Source organism: Gracilinanus agilis, chromosome 2 (genome assembly GCF_016433145.1).
Source record: "Gracilinanus agilis isolate LMUSP501 chromosome 2, AgileGrace, whole genome shotgun sequence".
In the NCBI taxonomy this organism is placed as follows: domain Eukaryota; kingdom Metazoa; phylum Chordata; class Mammalia; order Didelphimorphia; family Didelphidae; genus Gracilinanus; species Gracilinanus agilis.
In genome coordinates this window covers 270,538,902-270,559,115 of record NC_058131.1, presented here as the reverse complement: position 1 = coordinate 270,559,115, position 20,214 = coordinate 270,538,902, and the positions used below count along the sequence as shown (strand labels likewise).

General features: G+C 40.8%; 1 protein-coding gene across 1 annotated transcript in view; it reads left to right on the top strand.

The window, feature by feature from the left end:
* Positions 1–18,905, top strand: part of RABL6 (RAB, member RAS oncogene family like 6) — a 79,142-nt gene extending 60,237 nt beyond the window's left edge. The window contains exons 9-15 of the mRNA XM_044663932.1: positions 4,028–4,404; positions 4,880–5,027; positions 6,888–7,103; positions 7,882–8,200; positions 10,223–10,394; positions 14,048–14,106; positions 17,097–18,905. Of these exons, the coding sequence (XP_044519867.1) occupies positions 4,028–4,404; positions 4,880–5,027; positions 6,888–7,103; positions 7,882–8,200; positions 10,223–10,394; positions 14,048–14,106; positions 17,097–17,291 (1,486 nt within the window). The 3' untranslated portion in view covers positions 17,292–18,905. The remainder of the gene's footprint in view (positions 1–4,027; positions 4,405–4,879; positions 5,028–6,887; positions 7,104–7,881; positions 8,201–10,222; positions 10,395–14,047; positions 14,107–17,096) is intronic.
* The last annotated feature ends 1,309 nt before the right edge of the window (positions 18,906–20,214 follow it).

Below are 20,214 nucleotides of genomic sequence, written 5' to 3'. Positions count from 1 at the left end.
CAAAATGTACACAAAGACTTATTCAGATTTCTATAGTCAGGGGATGCAGAGCCTTGGCTCCCACTAGAACTGTGCTATAGCCTCTTGATCATACCTCCTTCCTTCTCTTCCTCTACCCCCTAATTTTTCCCATTCCTTCAAAACTGTAGGTGTAACAATGATTATTGTGTTTTTTTGTGGATACTGCCATACCTTCAACTTGACAGTCTAGCTGGGTAGTAGCCAACTCTGCATTCTGTTAAAAGCCTAGTCCAGGGGCAGCTGGGTAGCTCAGTGGATTGAGAGCCAGGCCTAGAGACTGGAGGTCCTAGGTTCAAATCCGGCCTCAGACACTTCCCAGCTGTGTGACCCTGGGCAAGTCACTTGACCCCCATTGCCTACCCTTGCCACTCTTCCACCTATAAGTCAATACACAGAAGTTAAGGGTTTAAAATAAAAAAAAAAAAAAAATTTAAAAAAAAAAAAAAAAAAAGCCTAGTCCATTCCTGGGAAGAAGACAAACCAAAAGTGTTATGTTACATTTAGGAAAGCAGTCTAAGAAAATAGTCATTTACACTCTCATACTCCAAAATACATAAAATGACAGATTCTCTAATCAGTGTGGTCCCAATAAAAATTCAAGCATTCCTCCCCAGCACCTGCATGCATCTTCACCCGTCACACACACACACACACACACACACACACACACACACACACACACACCCTCTACCTCCCTCCCTCTCTTTTCTGCTAAGATTGAAAACTCTTTTAAGAACAGAAATTCTTTCCTTTGGTACCCATTTATAATGCCTGACACAGGACTCTTACTAATTGTAATGCAGATTATTGACACAAGGGATCTTGTATACTACTAGTATAGTAAATAAGTTTTTTTGTTTTTTAATCAAGAAATAACCTATAGTTTAACTTAAACAAAACTTACCTGAGAATACATGGTTCAATCCATTGGTATTATTGCCTACCTATCTATATATGAATAATTCTGTGTTCTCCCCACTCCCACAAACTGTTTGCTCTTCCATATCTATACATCTGTATATTCCTCAAATTCCACCATTTATAAAAATTTTCCAAGATGAACAAATAAAATTAAAGCTCATTTCTCATATCTCAATCCAGGCTTCTTCACTGAATCTGTTTTAAGCCTGTTGAGTTTAAAGCCCCTCTAAAATGAATATTCAAACAAAGTAGAAGTTGTACTTAAATAGGAACTAATCCATAAAATGAAAACTGCTTATATTCTTTTAATTTATACTCTTTCTCTAGGACTTCTAATTTTTTTTATCACTCAAAAGCAATTTCCTTATTATTCATTATTTGTAAGATTGTCTTATAAAACAAAAACCCCAAATCACATAAATAAATAAATGATTAATGAAATGTTTTCTTCCCCATTTCTACTCCAACAGTTCTTTCTCTAGATATAGATAGCATTCTTTTTCATAAGTCTCTAAGAATTGTCCTGGATCATTGAATTGCTGTTAGTAGCAAAGTCTATCACATTTGATCATCCCACAATGTTTCAGTTACTAATGTTCTCCTGGTTCTGCATATTTCACTCCTCATCAGTTCATGTAGGTCTTTCCAGCTCTTTCTGAAATCATCCGGTTCATCATTCCTTATAGCACAATAATATTTCATCACCATCATATATCATAATTTGTTCATCCATTCCCCAATTGAGGGACATCACCTCTGTTTCCAGTTTTTTACTACTACAAAAAGAGCAGCTATAAATATTTTTGTGCAAATGGGTAGGACCTCTAAACATTAAGAATCCATTTCTCATAATTTCCAATTTGCCATCCTTTTTCGGAAATGTTTAACAAATATGCCAGTTGTTTGCTATGAACCTCCTTGAAAAGCTGATAGGCTGTTTGTGAACTCTGTTCTGAGGGATTAACAGCTTCATTTTGGAGATATAGGTGCCTTTCTAATGGAAGCCAAAGCTATCACTGAAAAGGCAGCTAACTTATTTACCTACTTAGTGGGTATTTTAGATCAGAGATGTCAAATACAAGATCCTCAAACCAGGTTAAAACATAACATGGAAATATTTTTTTAATAATTAAAAATATAATAAAAGGTAGCACTGCATTTTAAAATAGTCATTAGACAGGCTGCAGGAATCTTTATGTATGGATTAGTAGACCTCTACCTCTGTTTAAATTTGACACTAATACTCCTGTACTCCTGAAAATATCAGAATGAATGCACACAACCATCATCTCTACTTAGTCTTGCCACTTCTCATTCACAAGTCATTCCCTTTGTGGAAGAAAAACTCCATTGTTTGCCCTCCTTACCTTGTAATATGGCTTCTGAGATTACCACTATCCTGAAGCTTTTCTCTTAAAAGGTTTTGTCAAATTCTAACTACTGAATCTGGTAACCTTTTCTCAGTCTTTGTCCTACTTAACTTTTTTTGCAGCTCTTTATACTCTTAAAATATTCCTCTTGGATATTCTTTTTTCTCTTAGCTTTTTGCATGTGAAACTCTTCTCTGCTTACCTGATTCCACAGGTTAGGCAGGTTATCTTTAGAAGGTCCACAGATCTCCTTTGCCTTGGTCATCATCTATGTCCTACCATTCCCAAGTATGGATGTCTTCCCAGACCCTGTTCTGGGCCCTCCCCTCTCTCAACATTCTTTCCCCTATTGCCTTGTTTTCGCTTGGTTGTACAGTAAAATGCAGTCTTTCAATTATACCATTAAACATAATGGAATGTTGCCTTGTTTCTACCTCTACAACATCTGTCTTTTTTCACCTGCTATCCCAGTTCTTCAGGCCCTCATCATTTCTTGCCTGGACAATGACCTCCTGTTTCTCCCTAATATAACACTTCTCACTCTCCAATCCATCCTCCATAGAGCTGTCAAAATAATTTTCCTTAAGCACTCTTCTGACCATATCATTCTCCTGCTTCCTGATGTGCCCTTAGAATAAAATAGACACTCACCAGCCTAACACAGTCCTCTAAAATCTGGTTCCCACTCACTTGCCATACTTAATTCATAGCATTTTCCTTTTTATATTCTATGTTCTGGCTAAACTGGACTATTAATTCTTCCCTGAATTTGACATTTCATCTTTTTCCTTCTGCCTTTTGATCAGGTTGTCCCAAATACTTGTATGCTCTCAGAATCCTTAACTTCATCAAGGCTTGGCTATTTTAAGAAACCTTCCTTGATCCATCTATCACAAATTTCCTATAGTGTATATATTTGAAATGTAAGCCCTTCCAAAGCAAGTTGGTTGTTTGTCTGTATCTTCAGTGTTGAAAACCTAGCAGGCACCTAATACTGGATACCAAATTTAACTGAAATACAAAAACCAGGATCTTATTCATTTTCTTACATGTACATGTATGTATGCATAATATAAAAATATACACATGTAAAAGACTAGTTTTACTGTGTCTGGTTTGTTCAACATCACAAATACATAGATTTAGAACTGGAAGAGATCCTGGACACCATCAAGTCAAATTCCCTCATTTTACAGATAAGGAATCTAAGATTCAGAGAGGATAAATGGCTTGCCCAAGATCTGATAACTAATAAGCTAGATGCATTCTGGACACTATGCCATATTAATATGTCTGTTCACATGTATATTATGTGTATATATTGCCTTATGTGGATGCTTATAGATGTCAGGGAGCCTATTAATGACATCTTTTCACTGTAGAATCTAAATATTCAACAAAAAAGAAATATATGGGGAAATCATCAGAGAAATAGAGCTGAGTAAACTTTTCTGAGGTCCCCCCTATAGTCTATTGTAGTAATTGTATTTTAGATCAGGATGTCAAAGGCATGTTGGTACAGTAGGTAGATAGAAGAATTCTGAATCAGAACAGACCTGAGTTTAAAACTTGACTCAGGCAATACTTGTTAAATGTGTGATCCAAAACAAAAGAAGGTATGTTGAGTGCTTTGCAAACTTTAAAATACTCTATAAACTTCAGTTATTGTTATTATTATTTCCAACTTCTCATTTCCTTGACTTACTATATTTCAGTTTTCTAGAAATGATGGAAGCAAGAAGTAGAGGACATGCATCTCCATTAACAGCCAATGGGCAGAGTCCATCCTCTGGTTCCCAATCACCCATTGTGCCTCCCAGCACAACATCCACAGGGAGTTCCAGCCCCAGCACACCTCAGCCAGCCCCTCAACAGCTTCTTGCAAATTCTGCTACCTGCCCATCCCTATCACCTTCCATGTGCCCTGTTCCCCAATCAGAGGCACAAACCCAGGCAATTTCTCCAGCTACTATTATCGCCTCCCCAGGCCCACCAACCCCAGCCCCACCCCAGCCTCAGCCCCAGCGTCGAAGCATCATTTCAAGGCTATTTGGAACCTCACCAGCATCAGAAGCTACCCCTTCACCTCCTGGTAAGTATTGAGCTTCCTGTAACTGAGACATACTTGCAATTTAGCAGGCATGATAGAACAGTGGTCTCAGTACAGTTGAATAGCAAAATCTTTGATCACCTAGCCTTAGTTATTTAATATGTCCCAGCAGCTGAGAAGTCATTTGGTGATTTCAAAAATCGTGAGTTTCTGTTTCTTAAGAGTTTCTAATGGATACCTTAGGCAACTGCTTTCATTTGAACAGCCATGTCAGCCCCTTGCTGTTCTGTTATGTGTTGAAGTTGCCATTCTCCAAATTATGACTGTTTTTAAAGTAACATGCTTTGAAGATGGTTGGGATACTTAGTCTGAATGACCCTTTAGAGGAGCCTTTGTTAGCAACATGGACAAACCTTGTTCCTTCCCCGGAGGTATCAAATCCTTAGGTATGCGCTTTTATCTCCTAGTTTCCTAAATGAGAAGGGGTCATAATTATGAGTATCTGTACTTCATGTAGAGCCTGCCCACTCTGTAGAGGTACCAGCAAAAGTCCAGAGTGTTGAAGATTTTGTTCCTGAAGATAGCCTGGATAGGAGCTTCCTAGAAGATACAAATCTGAAGGATGAGAAGAAACCCAGAACAAAAGTCGAACATGAAAGTGACAGGTAAGAGATGTTTGATTTATCAAGACTTCTAATTTCATTCTGGTCTAAATGTAATAGTTCCATTAAGTTTAGTAGCTATCTTTATTTAAAATTTATCCCAGCTTCATCTACATTCATAGCTGCCATTCTTCATTTTCACTTCCTTTGTGGGTTTTCTGAATCTTACTCCTTTGGGAGTAAGAAATCTTCCTGTTAGCTTCCTGTTGTTCCTTCAGCACTGAGGGCTTTGCAAGTACCAGCATTTGCATTAGCAGGATTGGCTTTCTTAGAGTAAGAGCTACCTTCATTCCAGACTATTAAATCCTTGACCTAGTCAGAGAGGAAAGAGTCGGGATGCTGGCTGTTTTACATCTAATGTCTCTGCAAAATGGATCTTGTGATTCAGTTTCAGAGTTCAAGAAAGGACCTGAGTCAAATTGATATAAAAACTGGCAAGAGCATTGAACTTGGGGCAGTGTATTGCTGGAGAAAGACATGCTGTCAAGATTTGGGAGTATTTGTTTGTTGGGAGTCCCAGGTTTAAGTATCTCTGAAGGTTTTGGCACTAATACTTAGTGCCTGACAAGTACCTTGAGCTCCAGTATATTTTGACTGAGATTTAATCACTTGGGAAAATTTGCTAAACGTAGTACAAGGATTTCAAAGTAAGAGAGACCAAGACAGGTTATTCTCAGTTTGGTGACCCAACTTCCAGGCACCATCTGCTTTCCATTTGTCAGTGTGAGAATCCTTTCTAAACAAAAATTACTTAATACACCAAGCAGCTATTCAGAATTGGAAGAGACCTGTACTTCATTCTTAGAGAGAGGAGGAAAAGATTTATAGTACAAAAATTTTTTGAGAGAATATTAGGCAGCCCTTAGAGAAATCAGGTGACTACAAAACTATTTTTTAATTAGATAAGTGCCTTGAAAGCCATAATAATGATCTGACTACAGAGGGTTTCATAGGCTATAGTTCTCATTTCATTTGAGGCTATTAACAAAGTTTTTTCTGGACCATTGCATATTTCTGAGGCAAGAGTTAGAGGAGCATTGACTGTGTCGTTAGAAACACTGAAGTTGAGGTGAGTAGTTCTTATAAGATTTTTCCGAATGGTAGAGTACAAAAGAAATCTTGTTTTCAGTCCTATTTTCTATAGATAGTTCTGCCACAACATAATATATACTTTTCCAAAAACTACCACAATATGCAATATCATGCAATAAAAACCAGAGCTTATAGGTAAAGTGAGGTGGAGACACAACACTTAAAAACTTCATCAGTGACCTGAAAAGAAATAGGAACCTAATATAATGTTAAATGTTTAAATAAATGCAGCAGGCTCAGGGCTAACAGCCATGGTAGAAAGTTATGGGATAGGGAGTGAAACTAGCCCTTCTCTCCTATGATTCCTTCCCCACTAGAAGATATGCTATAAATATGGTACTTTACCTTGATATAGATCTAAAGTTTGCTTGTAGAGGTGAGTGTTAGAAGAGTTTCAGCTTGTGAATTATTGTGAAGTAACTCCATTTACTCCATTTCTAGAAGTTTTCTCAGGGAAGAAATAACTCAGAAGGAAACTCAAAATTTGAGTTAGGTTCAAAATGTTCCCTAATATATCCATCAAGTTGGAATAGTCTCATTTTTGAAACACTTTATAGCAGAACTGACTGTACCTTTTTCTATTCTACCTGTGAGCACCAGAAATGATTTGAATTACTATTGAAAACCTGATTTGCCTTTTTTCTTTCCTGGAGGAGGTGCTGATTGGGCCATGAACCAGAGGATGGGTAGGAAGGAGAAATTGGTATTTGAGAGTTACTCTTTGCTCTGCTTCTTAGAGCTTCCCCTGTATTACTTGTATCCTCTGTGTAGTGATGGGGAAGCCACTGGGGGGAACCCCATGGTAGCTGGTTTCCAAGATGACCTGGACCTAGAAGACAAGCCATCCTCCAAGTCCTCCTTGCCAGCAGGCCCCATCCCAAGTAGAAACATCACCCTCTCCAGTGAGGATGAAGCGGAGGAAGTGTCAGATCACCCTCAAGCTGACAGTCTGACCACCCAAGAAGGTTTGGAACCTGAGACAAAATGGTGAGTATACCAAGAGGAAGAGATTGTCTTTCCCTTCTGTGTCAGAGTGGAGCGCAATAAGAGGTGAAGAGAAGTAATTTAATTCAAACCCCTCTGTGTAGGCCATCATAGATAGATAGTGGATGTGAGGACAAACTATATATATAGTACCTGGCCTATCTTTTGTGAAGCTTCAGATTGATAGAGGAAGGTAATGGATTTATAATAACAATACAAAGATCATAGATCTAAGGTCTGAAAGGACTTCATAGGCCACTGATGATTTCATCCACATAGTGAATTCCCACAGGATTCTTAAATTTTATTCATTAAGTCCTATGGTTCTGACAAGTTAGTCAATTTGCCCAGGATCACACAACTAATATCAGAGGTAAGACTTGAACCTGTTCTTCTTTACTCCAAGTCCAGCAACACTCTATTCAGATCAGGCTGTCATTGGATGTGCAGATAAGTGTAATGAGTACATTAGGTGCAAACTAGAATGTGTTGTGTGAGGCTAGAGAAAGAAAGGGTTTTATTTGAATGACAATAGGTGTAGCTTTTGCTACTATGCCAGATCCAAGGATCTGTTTATGTCCCTAAAGCTTCCCCTGCTCTACCACATGGTTTAGTTTTCTCTTTCCCCCTCTGGCAGGGCAGATACCTTTGCAGCCAGATGGAGTCCTACCATCTACCAGTCATAGGATCAGAGATTTCTTTGCCAACTACAAGGTCTAAGTTTAAGCTTCCATGGTGATATTTTAAAGGTCACTCACCATTTTTTCGTTCCCTTTTCAAGGTCTTCCAGAAATTCCTTGCAGTCACAGAGTGAAGCAGCTTCCACCAAAGCCATTGACCCCAAACTTCAAGTCAGTTTACCCACTAATATGGGACCTGAGAAGTGTAGTAGCACTAAACCTACTTCTGAAGCCCCATCCCAGGCACCCAAAACAGTTTCTCGGAACAAAGATTCCACTTCTAAGTTCAGAGAAGTGAAAGATGAGAAACAAGAGTCCTCAGAGAGTGATCCAGAGGGACCCATTGCTGCTCAAATGCTGTCCTTTGTCATGGATGATCCTGACTTTGAAAGTGACGAGTCTGACACTCAGAAGAAAGCGGTAAAGAAAATGGCCTTTTTCTCACTCTCTTGGCTTGTGTTGCATTGGTCAGGAACTAGGGCTTCTGTATGCCAGAATTATCTGTTGATAAGAACCTGGTCTGCTCTGAGGAATAGTATTTCAAGGTCCCAGAGCCTCCCGTTCCCCTGCTCTACAATTTTGAGAAATTCCTCAAGTCTCAGTTTTCCCACTAATGGGTGAGAATGGGGTATTCTGATTACCAAAGCCACTTTGAGGAAAAGGAAAGTGAAATAACAGGTGAGAAAAATGTTTGGATGGGAAAGTTCTAGAGCACCATCTAAAATGCAGGGTCATTATTAACAACTTTAGAATGTCAAAAGTGTGCTCTTTGTAGGGGAAAGATGTGTGAAATACAGGTTCGTTATCAGGGATAACACATAGTCTAGATTACTAGCTCAAATTATAATATGATTTTTTTTAACCTCATTCCCATTTAATCTTCAGGGAAGTGGGTGTGCTTTGAATATCTTGTCCTCCTTCAGTGATTCAGAGCATTTACTGTTCAGCAGACTCTGGCAGGTAGAACAAACTTTCACTTAAATTCAAGCCTTTCAGGAGATCATTTTTGTTATGAAGTTTGGAGCATTTGTCCTATTGAGAAAAGTCTGCTGAGTTGTCTTTGCCATAAGGTATCATTAGGCTAAAAAGATGTCCAAGAAGAAATGTAAATTAAATATTCTTACCCTCCCCCATTTATCTTCTGTCCTCCTCCCCCCACCATGACCAAGAAGTAGCCTAGGAGAGTGAGCAGTGGGAGTGAGTCACTGTGTCCCAGGGCCCCAGAGGGAGTATCACAGCCTGACAGGTTTCTGACCTTGGCCCTGTACTATCTTGGATCACACTCAAGGGAGTGCTACTCTCAGCTCTTCAGTGGGAAATCCAGACATCTATATTAACAGGAAGAAGGAGAGGTTTGTAAAGCAATAGGAGTTCTGCACTGCAGCAGGGGGCCCTCCAGGCAGAAATCGAGGAGAAGCTTTCAGAATCATGTCTCCCTTCTACAGTTCAAAAAAGGAAAGGAATTCTGCTGAGATATGCCTGGCCTTAGGCCATTCTGTAACAGAGAAGAACCTAAGCTGATAATATGACAGACACCAAGGTTCTTCCTTCTTTCCTTCCTTCATACACCCTGTGACTGTGGGAAATCTAGATTCATGACCAGAAAGCTACAGAGACATTTTAGCAGTTCTTTTCTTCCTCTCTAAGTTCTTACCCATCTTCCTATAAACCAGAAGAGTCTGAGCCTATCAGCCCAAGTCACACTCAGGTCTTAATTGTCGAGACCTGATTCTAAAATCTCCCTAAAGATCATGTTTCTTAAGACAAATCTCCCACTATCCAAAGTGGGGGAAATTGTAAGCCCCAATATTCCTGCTCTGGCATTCTGGAGCCCTTATAAAAATGGATGGTGAGAAAGCCATTGTGACTATAGGAGCCTCATTAGCTTACCTAGAAAACTCAAAGAACAACAAAACTGAAACTCCCAACTGGTTTACCAGATGACCTTGGACAAGCCCTTCATATCATCTCTTTGATCCTCTGGTATTGCATTAGCATATATTAGTAGCTTAGAGATTGCAGAGAGCTAACTATGGGAAGAAATGCTTGGTCATATTAGCCAATATTACATGCACTCTTATAAAAGCAGAGTAATATAATGGAAAGAATGCTGAACATAAAATCAGGAATTCTGAGTTTTAATCCTCTTACAATCTAGTGATTGTAGCTCTGTGATCACGGGTATGTATATCTCTTAACTTCTCTAAGTTCATTGTTTTCATCTGTAAAATTGTGATAGTAATACCTGTAGTACTTTCTTCAGAGGATTATTGTAAGGGCTGAATAAGATAATATATGAGCTTTGCAAACCATAAATTTACTTTATAAATAATGCTATCAATGTAGCTTGGAGAATGATGAAGCTGTGGCTTTGAATTGGCAAAACTGGAGAAAACTATGATTTTGAGCCAAACATGATTGTTCTTATAATTCTCTCATCAGGAAGAATTTCCAGTCAGAGAGGACCTCTCAGATATTACAGATGAAGACATGCCCCCTGCAAAGGTCCCCCAGCCCATGAAGCCTACAGTTCACTCCTTTAAAATGAAAAATGATTCGGATCTCTTTGGTTTGGGCCTGGAAGAGACTGGGCCTAAAGAAAGCAGTGATGAAGGTAAAGTGCTTAGCATACATGTTATCAAGTCACTTTTCACCAAGGCCAGGCTGTGCTCCCAGAGTATTTTTAGAAACATTGAGTAGATAGATCAGATTGTGGCTATGATGTTCCTTAGGGGTGCCATTCGCTTTATTTTTTTAAACCCTTACTTTCCCATCTTAGAATCAATACTGTGTATTGGTTCCAAGGCAGAAGAAAGGTAAGGCCTAGGCATTGGGGATTAAGTGACTTGCCCAAGGTCACACAGCTTAGGAATTGTCTGAGGCCAGATTCAAAGCCAGGATCTTCTATTTCCCTGGCCCTCTGTCCACTGAGCTACCTTGCTGTCCCCTATAAGAGCCAGACTTTAGTTTCCTAGAAAATGTCAAGAACTAGTCATTGTAGCATTCAGTACTTTGGATGTTGTGTGACTTTATGGTGCTTTTCAAAGGCAATGGGAGATTTTATTATGTGTTATTCACTAAGTATTACAGGTTTCTTTTGGAAGGGGTGGAGATATGAGAATAAGAAAAGAGAAAAGTGAAGAGTCTAAGAGATATAACTTTCTGCAGGACCTGGATTTGTAACACTCTTGTTTCTTCCTAGCAGCCAGTCTGAGAGCATGGTCCCCATAACATAAAGGAGTTTAAAACCATATGGAGCATCTGAGCTGGTGACAAGAAGAATGTCTCCAGCAGCTTGATTTTTAATAAGGCCAGTTTTCTAATGTCCAGCAAAATAACAGAACTGGAAATTCTTCCTGGTTTGTCTTATTTCTGTCATTTAGGTTTTAGCCACCAATCCCCACATTGCTGCTTTTACATTTGCACTGACCATATTGTTTACTTGAAGAGGAGAAAGGAAACATAGACATTCCAACTTACCTAAGAAGCATTGGGCCTGACAGTGCAGTGCAGCTGACCATTCAGGTCATCCTAGGCTAGTGTGGTTTTTTTTTTTTTTAATGTTTCAAAACTAACAAAAGCTTTGGGTATCTAGAAGTCTTTTTATTGGGTTTTTATTCAGCCTTAAGTGTGGTAGACTGTTTACCAATTGGCTGTGAATCATTTATCCTTTATTAAGCCAGCTATATTACTGTGTTGGGTTTTTTAAAAAGCATCTGTGTCAGCACACCACATCAAAAACAGCTATTGTTGATTCAGCATCTGCTTTTACAGACACAACCAGCCACTTGTCAAAAATTCAGTGAGTGTTAGTACAATAAAGATCGCTGTTGGCATCAGGTGGAAATTCCTTCTCCATTAGACATTCTTCATCACTCTTGGGTCTTTCATGTCATCCTTTGGCTTCATATCCAGCACAGAAATGCCAAGCTGTAGAGACAGACCTTGGGCATCAAGGCTCACTTGCTGAGAGACCTGGATGGCGTAACTGATTCTTTTCTTGCCACAGATTTTCCCTGTGAAGTAAGGCAAGATACTGAAAATAAGCAAACCAACAAAGTTTTGTTTGCATATCCTTCTGCATATAGATAAGGAGGAGACAATCTCAATTGTTCCTACCCTTGAAAATCACTGGAGCCTAGATTTAGATATGGAAAAAGGGCTTTGGAGGTCATCTGTTCCAGTGCCTTCATTTTACAGATGAAGAAACTGGCTGAGGGGTGAAATGAGTGGGGACAGGGTCCCATAGCTGGTAACTGGCAGAGCTAGAATTCAAATGTCCAGCATTCTTTCTGCTATACCACACTGGTTGGGAAAACAAGACATTTAGAAACTTAATAGAAAATACTATAAAATAATGAATGATTAAGATTAGGGCAGTGATGGCAAACCTTTTAGAGACTGAGTACCCAAACTGCAACCCTCACATTGCATGTAAGCCCCCAACCTTACCCCAGACAGGGGAAGGAGGAAGTGGTCCCATTGGGCTGCTGGGCACAGGGGCAAGTGATGGGAGAAATGTCCTCGGGGATGTGTGGAGAGAGGGGAGGGAGCAGCCTTCTCTGCTATGTTCTGGCATGAATGACATAGATTCACCAACACAGGATATGGGCTTTCCAACTTAGAGTTTCATGCCAAGATATTAGTAAATATTAGTAAAAGGTGATTAGGTTTCTTAGCCAATCTACAGAAAGCTATTTAACCCATAATGTAACTGAATTGTAATTAATATTTTAGCTATATAATGAGCTGACTATCTTTACTCCCCTCCCCATACTTTCTTCCCTTGTATGATATGAAAGCATGGATTCTCCTGCCTCTATAACAGTAGTGACTTAAGCAACATAAGGGAGGAACTAGCTATAGCCAGATGAATGAAGCATTCATAAGCTAAGTGCTAATATCTCAGGCATTGTAAACAGTGTTTGAGAGTTGATAGATCACTAGAAGCTGAGGGGCAGCTGGGTAGCTCAGTGGATTGAGAGCCAGGCCTAGAGACAGGAGGTCCTAGGTTCAAATCTGGCCTCAGACACTTCCCAGCTGTGTGGCCCTGGGCAAGTCACTTAACCCCCATTGCCCACCCTTACCATTCTTCCACCTAGGAGCCAATGAAGTAAAGGGTTTAAAAAAAAATAAAAAATTTTTTTAAAAAGATCACTAGAAGCTCAAAGAATAAGAAAACAATTTTTGGAAGATAAAGGTCCTAAGCTGTTCCCTGAAGGATGAAGCTAAACAAAGGAAAAGTAGGCATTTTATGCTACAGAACAGCATTGAGGCAGAAATGTGAACATGACTCTTTAAGAGATGTATAGACTGAACTGAATTGAATTTAACTCAGTTACATATTTCTCCAAAACAAAGATCATGTCTATTCTTTTATGGTCACCATCTCCATCATAATCCTGCTCTCCAGATACAGGTACTTCATAAAGGATATTGACTAACCCATAGAGTTGAAACTCTAGGACCATGTTAGCAAACCTATAGCAGTCGTGCCAGAAAGTGCCAGAGGGGGCTGCTCCTCTCCTCCTCTCCACCACACCTGAAGACATTTCTCACTTGGCTCGACCCTCTGCCCAGCAGCCCAATGGGAACGCTTCCTCCCTCCCCTGTCTGGAGTAAGGCAGGCAGCTTACAAGGTTCACCATCACTGCTGTAGGACAAGATGTAGAGCTTATGGAAGAACTTAACAGTATTTCTGGGCAGCCTAATGAGCTTTCCTAGATTTCCTTGCAACAGATACAAACTTCCATGTGCATAACTACCTCTGGGCTATCTTAGAATCATAGAATGCCAGGGGCAGCTAGGTGGTTCAGTGGATAGAAAGCCAAGCCAGTAGTTGAGAAGATCTGGGTTCAAATTTAACCTCATATACTTCCTAGCTGAGAGACCATAGCCAAGTCATTTAACTCCAGTTGCCTTTGCCCCTCCCACTCTTCTGCCATCAATACTACTTAGTATTGATTCTAAGATAGAAGATAAAGGGTTTTGTTTATTTTTTAAAGATCATAGAATGTCAGAGCTAAGCTTGAAAGTACCTTAAATATTACCGAGTTTAGCCCCTTTGTTTTATCCACTGATAAACTAAGACCTTCTCTCCCTTTGTACCCCCACAGCTAATCTGGCAAATACTTCCTAAAAGTGGCTCTTAGTCCCAGGACCAATGTTAGCACAAGATGGAATCTGCCTAGCACAGGTTGCAACCTTCCCTAGTAGTAAAAATTCTAGCTGGAATAGCATGACTAACATTTCCTATTTTTCTTGTAGACAAGGAAAGCAAATTCTCCTCTAAAGAGAAGAAAAAGAAGAAGAAGAAAAGCAAAGAGGTATTCACTCTGTTGTGGACTAGTTGGGATGGAAGGGAGAGAAACTATTCCAGTGACTAAAATTGGAGAGATGTATATACTCGGTCCTTTGGGGCTCTCAAGAAATGGGGTCTCCAGTGAGCTTGGAACCAAGCTTGTTATCTTGTTTCTATTCTTAATACCCAATTAAATGATTATGGTCTTGGCCTTCTTGTCCTGATATGAATGAGAGGGAGGGTAATACCTAAAAAGGACAGGTCAAAGGACAAAGAAGACCTTACTTTTCCAAACTTACAGGTTCCCAATAAGGCCCAGCTTTGTCTTTTCTAAAGTTGACTAAAATGATGGTATCCTTCTGTGGAGAGAGCCAGAGCCAAACTAAGCTAGTCTTGGACAAGTACCTCTTTCCTCAGAACGCCCTGGCTCATCCAGAAAATTGCCTTGTCTTCCTATTCAGTGTCTGTCTTCCTTTTTTGCCCCCCTCCACAAGGAAGAACTGGATCTCAAGTCTTTTCATGACTTAGAGTTGCAGAAAAGTTCAGAAATAAAACAGCTTTGACCCTCTGCCCCTGAAACCCTGCCCATGTATCCAGTCTCTGGCTGAATCTTATTCTATTCACCTTACAACATTTCTCATATCTAGTCTCTCAAAACCAATCTGTGACAGGTTTTCATCATCATACTTGAATTCTTTCAGTAGCCTCATTGATCTCCCTACCTTGGAGCTCTCTGTACTTTTCACCCATCCTCCACTGCAATGCCAAATAACTATTCTTCCTAAAACCCAGCTCTGACCATGTCACACACCTTACTTGATACTTCAGTGGCTCCCTGTTACATCAAAGATCCTATCTAAAAAAATCCTCTATTTAGCATGGAAAACCCTTCACACCATGTCTCCTTCAAGGTTTTCCAGCCTTTATATTATACATTATACATCTACTGAGTCCAGGCCTTGTCACTGGCCTATGCCTAGAGTGCTCCCCCTCCTCACCTCTGCTTCCTAGTTTCCCTATCTTCCTTCCAAACATTTTTAAATCAAACCATTCCTTCTACCGGAGGCCTTTCCCATTGAATTTGAGTTGCCCATGGGACATCCTATTTGAGAGAGAATAGGACAGAGTTCAGGGATAGATGTATAGATCTGAGAATTATCTTCATAGAGATGCTCATTGAATTTGGAGATGATATCACCAAGGGAGAAGAGGACTCAGGACAGAATCTTGGGGAACACTGATTATTTGTGGGTGTGATTAAGAAATTGAGTCAGAGGGTCAGAAAGAGAACCAGGAAAGAACAGTGTCACAAAACCCTATCCAGAAAAATCAGAAAGGATGAAGATCGAGAAAAGGCAATCAGATTTGGCATTTGAGAGATTAGCTTGCAATTGATGACTCTGGAGAGAACTGTCATTTGAGTGATTGGATTGGAAACCTGATTGCAGAGGGTTCAGAATTCTATGGAAGGAATTTTTAGATAACTTTAGCCACAAAATAGAAGGAAGATACAAGTCAATAATTAGTGGGGATGGCTAGATCAGGGAAGGCCTTTTTAAGGATGGGGAAGACATGAATGGATTTATAAGCAACAGGGAAGCAGCCGGTAAATGGCAGAGACTGAATACTCTGCTAGATAACCTGGAATGGAATACATGTAGAGGTGTTTGCCTTGGCAAGGAAAAATGCACCTCTTCTTTAGAGATGAGGGTAAAAAAAGGAGAAGTTAGTGGAAGAAGACATCTGAATGAGGAAGAAAGAAAAGGCAGCTCTTAGCAAATGACCTTAATTTTTGCTGGACAGTATGAGGAAAGATTCTTAGCTGAAAGAATCATGGAAAGGAGATGCTCTAGGGGGCTTGAGGAGAGACAGAAAGGTTTGGAATAGCCAGTGTGGCAAGGGGAAGAGTAAATAGTGGACCCAGTATACATGGTTTCATAATTTTCTTCATCTCCAGTCTAGTAGCATGTGAATCAGAGCAAAGGTGGTAACAGTCTGAATAATCTGAAGTTGGGATTTGGTAAGGCATGATCAATGAAAAGAAGGGACTTGAGTGAAGATAGTACAGAGTGGAACTGATGCATCAAGGAGTCAAAACAGGGAAGGGAGAAGAGAATACCCAGTGCAATGTCATGGCCTGGGAAAGAACTTAGAGGGTGAAGAGCGAGAAGGAAGAATAGGGTTAGGGCATATAAGACCAAGGGAAAGATGGAATAAAAGATTATGATTATGTAAAGGAATTTTGGAGTTCACAGACATAAAAATTGAACACTTGTAGGTGATGGCAAGATCAAGAAGAGTATAACTATATATGTAGTCAAGGTGGAATAAAAGAGGTCATGGGAATTTAGTGTAGAGAACTGAGACGTTAGGTCTTTGAGGGACTCTCAGAGTACTGTATGCAAGTGCCCTGATCTTATGAAGGCAGGATTTAGGTATGTGGATAAAGCCTATTAAGCCAATGAATTCCTAATTCCTTGAGGAAGGAGAATGTTCCAACTATTGATAGATAATGGCTACAAGAATTTGAATGGTTATATATGAATTACTCTTCACAAGAGAGGTTGATGAGTGATAGTGATAGAAGAGTAGAAGTAGCAAAGGGGAGCAAAGGAGCATTCTGTCTTCCATTTATATCGTATATGTCTCATGTACATAGTTGTTTGTGTCTCCATTAGAAAATGAGCCACTTGAAGGCAAGGACCATATATTTTCATCTTTGTATCCCTAGCGCTTAGCTCAGTGCCTGGCAAACCCATGCCCTTTTTTTTTACATGCTTGTGGATTGGCTTTTGCATCACCAAAGTAATAGTTTGTCTTTCATGGCAGATCTGCAGTTTGATTGCATGGAGAGGTAGGGGGTAAATTTAGTACTTTTATTGGTCTTTCTAGAAGAATCGACCCACTTTGATTTTTCTCTGGGCTTACAGGAAGCCTGCCAGATAGCTTCCCTACCCCATCCCTGGGTCAGCTCACTATCAGAGTTCTCAAAATATTATCTGTCTTGCCTTCCAGGAGGAGGAGAAGGCTGCCAAAAAGAAAAGCAAGCACAAAAAAACCAAGGACAAGGAAGAGGGAAAGGATGAGAAGAAGAAGAGGAAGAAAAGGAGTAAAGAGAAGACTGAGGAGATTGATGAACTGGAAGCCTTCCTTGGGGGTGGGGCCATAGCCCCCAAACAGCATGGGGGCGGAGACTATGAGGAGCTCTAGGCCTGGGGTGCATGGGAACCCACAGACCTGTCATTCATCTCTGCTTCTGAGCCTTGGCAGGATGGGGGCTGCCAGGTGGGACCTGGGTTGGGGCTGCTCAATACCCCTCACAGGCCATGAAGGTGGGGAGATGGGGAGCTCAGTGTGTGTCCTGGTAAAGACATTCCAGTGTGAAAGGACCGGTACCCATTTAGGTGGGGAAAGGTCAGGTGTGAGGCATGGGTGAGGGGCTGGGAGAATGAAGTCTAGTTCTGATCCAACCCTTTCTCCAGTAAGTCCATTGCAAGGGAGAGGTGCACAGCTCCCCATCATCCCTGCCCACCCCTCCTATTCATTGCTATTTACAGGACACTCCCATTTTATCTGCTGAAGAAATAGCAGTGTCGCCTAACTAATTGTTCTTTTAACCTTGGGAGGAATCAGAGATTTCAGCTCTATTTTTCATAACTTTTTTTTTTCCTTAATGAAAGATAGCTTGACCTTTGCTTCATAGTTGTCAGGGTGAAAAAAGCTGAGACTAAGATTGGTAAGGGAAATTTTGTTGAGCTGTCTGCCATTCTGGGACAGGAGAGGCCCAACACAAGTTTACTAAACGTACCAGCCATACCTATCCCCATCCTCCCCCCTTAGCTCCAGAAATCCATGGTGTTTAGGAGCTGATGCTTCAGTCTGCTCTACAGTTTGAAGCAAGGGCACAAAAGAGATAGGGATTCAGGTCGGGGAAGGGGAATGGTGGTGGAATGCAAGTGTCTTTTCTATTAATAAATCATTCATCCACCTTGGCCAGGTTCATGGCACAGACTCCTTTGCCCTATTGCCCCAGTAACCCTAATAGTACTTCTCAGGGACATGAAAAAAGCCTTTTGAGGCACTTGCAGGAATCCCATCCTGCTTACGTAGGAGGGGGATGAGGGGGAGGGGTTCAGAGCAGAGGAGCTGTACAGGAAGCAGGAAAACAGCTTTAGTTTCCCCGGCTTCCAGAAGCATTCCAGATCTAGTTCTTGTCTCCTGGTTGTCGCTATGTTTTCACATACTTCAGGCCCCTGACTCTCCCTATAATGTGGTTTCCTCTTAGTGCTTTCTGTTCCTTCACCATTCTATCCCTAAATACCATGACATTATGTACAGGAATCAGCCCATTCCAAGAGAATCGGTAATAAAAGCGCAGGGGGTTCCCCACCCTTTCACTGTGCTCTAGTACACCCAGTCCAAGGTTTAGTGTTTCTTCCAATGCCCAATTCTCACAAAACTTGCAAAAGAATTTACCCTTTCCTCTTCTAAAGACCAGAATCTCTTCTACTTGACCAGAGAAACTATAAGAAATCATAGCTGCTCCTCTCCAGCCCTGCTCTTTTTCTTCCAGGCTCCATTATTTTCAAAGTGGCTGGTCTGTGTTTAGTAGACAGGGAAATGGGGTCTTGGAAGGCAGTTTTTTTCCAAACCTGATCATTCCCAGCTTAAACCATGGCCAGAAAGAGGGAACTTAGCAACACTTGGGCTTAGAGAGGAAATACCACAGGGAAGCAGGGGTGTAAAATACTTGTTTTTTAAAGGTTTGTTCCCATCATGTTCTATTGGATGCTCCACTCTGACCATAAAGCTCTCTTTTACTGCTGTCTGTGTTTTCTTCTGCATTACCACTTGAGGTGCTAAGACTAAAGGTAGCATTGGGGAAACTAGACAGAAGCAAGGGAATGTTCAAGCCTCAAAAGCACTACCTTCCGCTGGCATCTTTAAAAGTGCGGTAAGAAAACTACATCTTAGGAAGTATGCATTTAGACCAAGGCAGAAAGGCTCTGAACTAAAGCATCTTTCTCTCTCCCTGAACCCCAAAAGGAGAATGACAGTAATAGTGGTCCCTGAATCTAGAAAACTCAGGGTGAATGACACAAGGAGTAGCTAAGTCCCAGACTTGGAAATGAGGAGCAAAAGGACTCCATCTAGAAGTCCCTTTGTGGAAATGGTCCTGATTAGCATGGATATAGGTGATCTTGGGTTCAATCCTAAAAGCTTTGGTGTTTCAGGAAATGACTGCTCTCATTCTAAGCTCAGGCAGAGATGGGATTGTTCTGATTGTTCTGATTGTTCCTCTAGTCTTTAATGTATTCATTGTACATTAATGATTTGTTAAGCACTCTGCTAGGCACTGAGAAGCATAGATTCACAACCCCTCAAAATTAGGGGCAGGGCACAACTCAAACAGAATGAGAAATGTATGGAGGTGCTAATTTGTTCTATGGTATCCAACTGAAAATGTTTCACTGAATAGGGGAGTTGCAAGGCACCCTTTCCTCAACCCTTGGTACCCCCCAATGTACTAACCACTCTCAACATGGTATACTTGAGAATTGGCCTAAGCTGAAAGGATCATAGATTTCAGAACCTGGGTCCCTAAGGGCCATCTAACCCAACTCACAGAAGAGGAGTTGTCATTTGACCCAGGGTCACCTTGGAATAATTCCTAAGGTCCATTCTAGAGTCTTGATTTGCCTTCCATTCTCCCCAGTATTTCAATGTTCCCGCAAGGTAAGTCTTAAGTTTTCCCTTTCACAAGGTATCACTTCAAGGACTAAGCTGAGCTTCAGGACTCTTGGTCCTATCCCCCTCCCCACAAACACTCACACTTTCCCTCCCTAGGGACTTGGATAGAAGGTGGGAGCAGATATCCACTGCCATATCTTAGATCCTATATGTGCCCACTGTTCTCTATACCTTGATCACCCTTCTCCAGGTGGCATTTTTCCTGATAGAGTCAGGAAGTGCCCCAGCCCTGTTCACCCCTCTACCTTCCTTCCCCTAAACCCATCTTCCAAAAGACTGATTCCAAAAGATTCTCTGGCATCCTCCTCCACCCCCGCAATGTTACCATGGGAACAGTCACCCATGTAGGAGTCATAATCCCACCTCCTCCATGGAAGTGAGG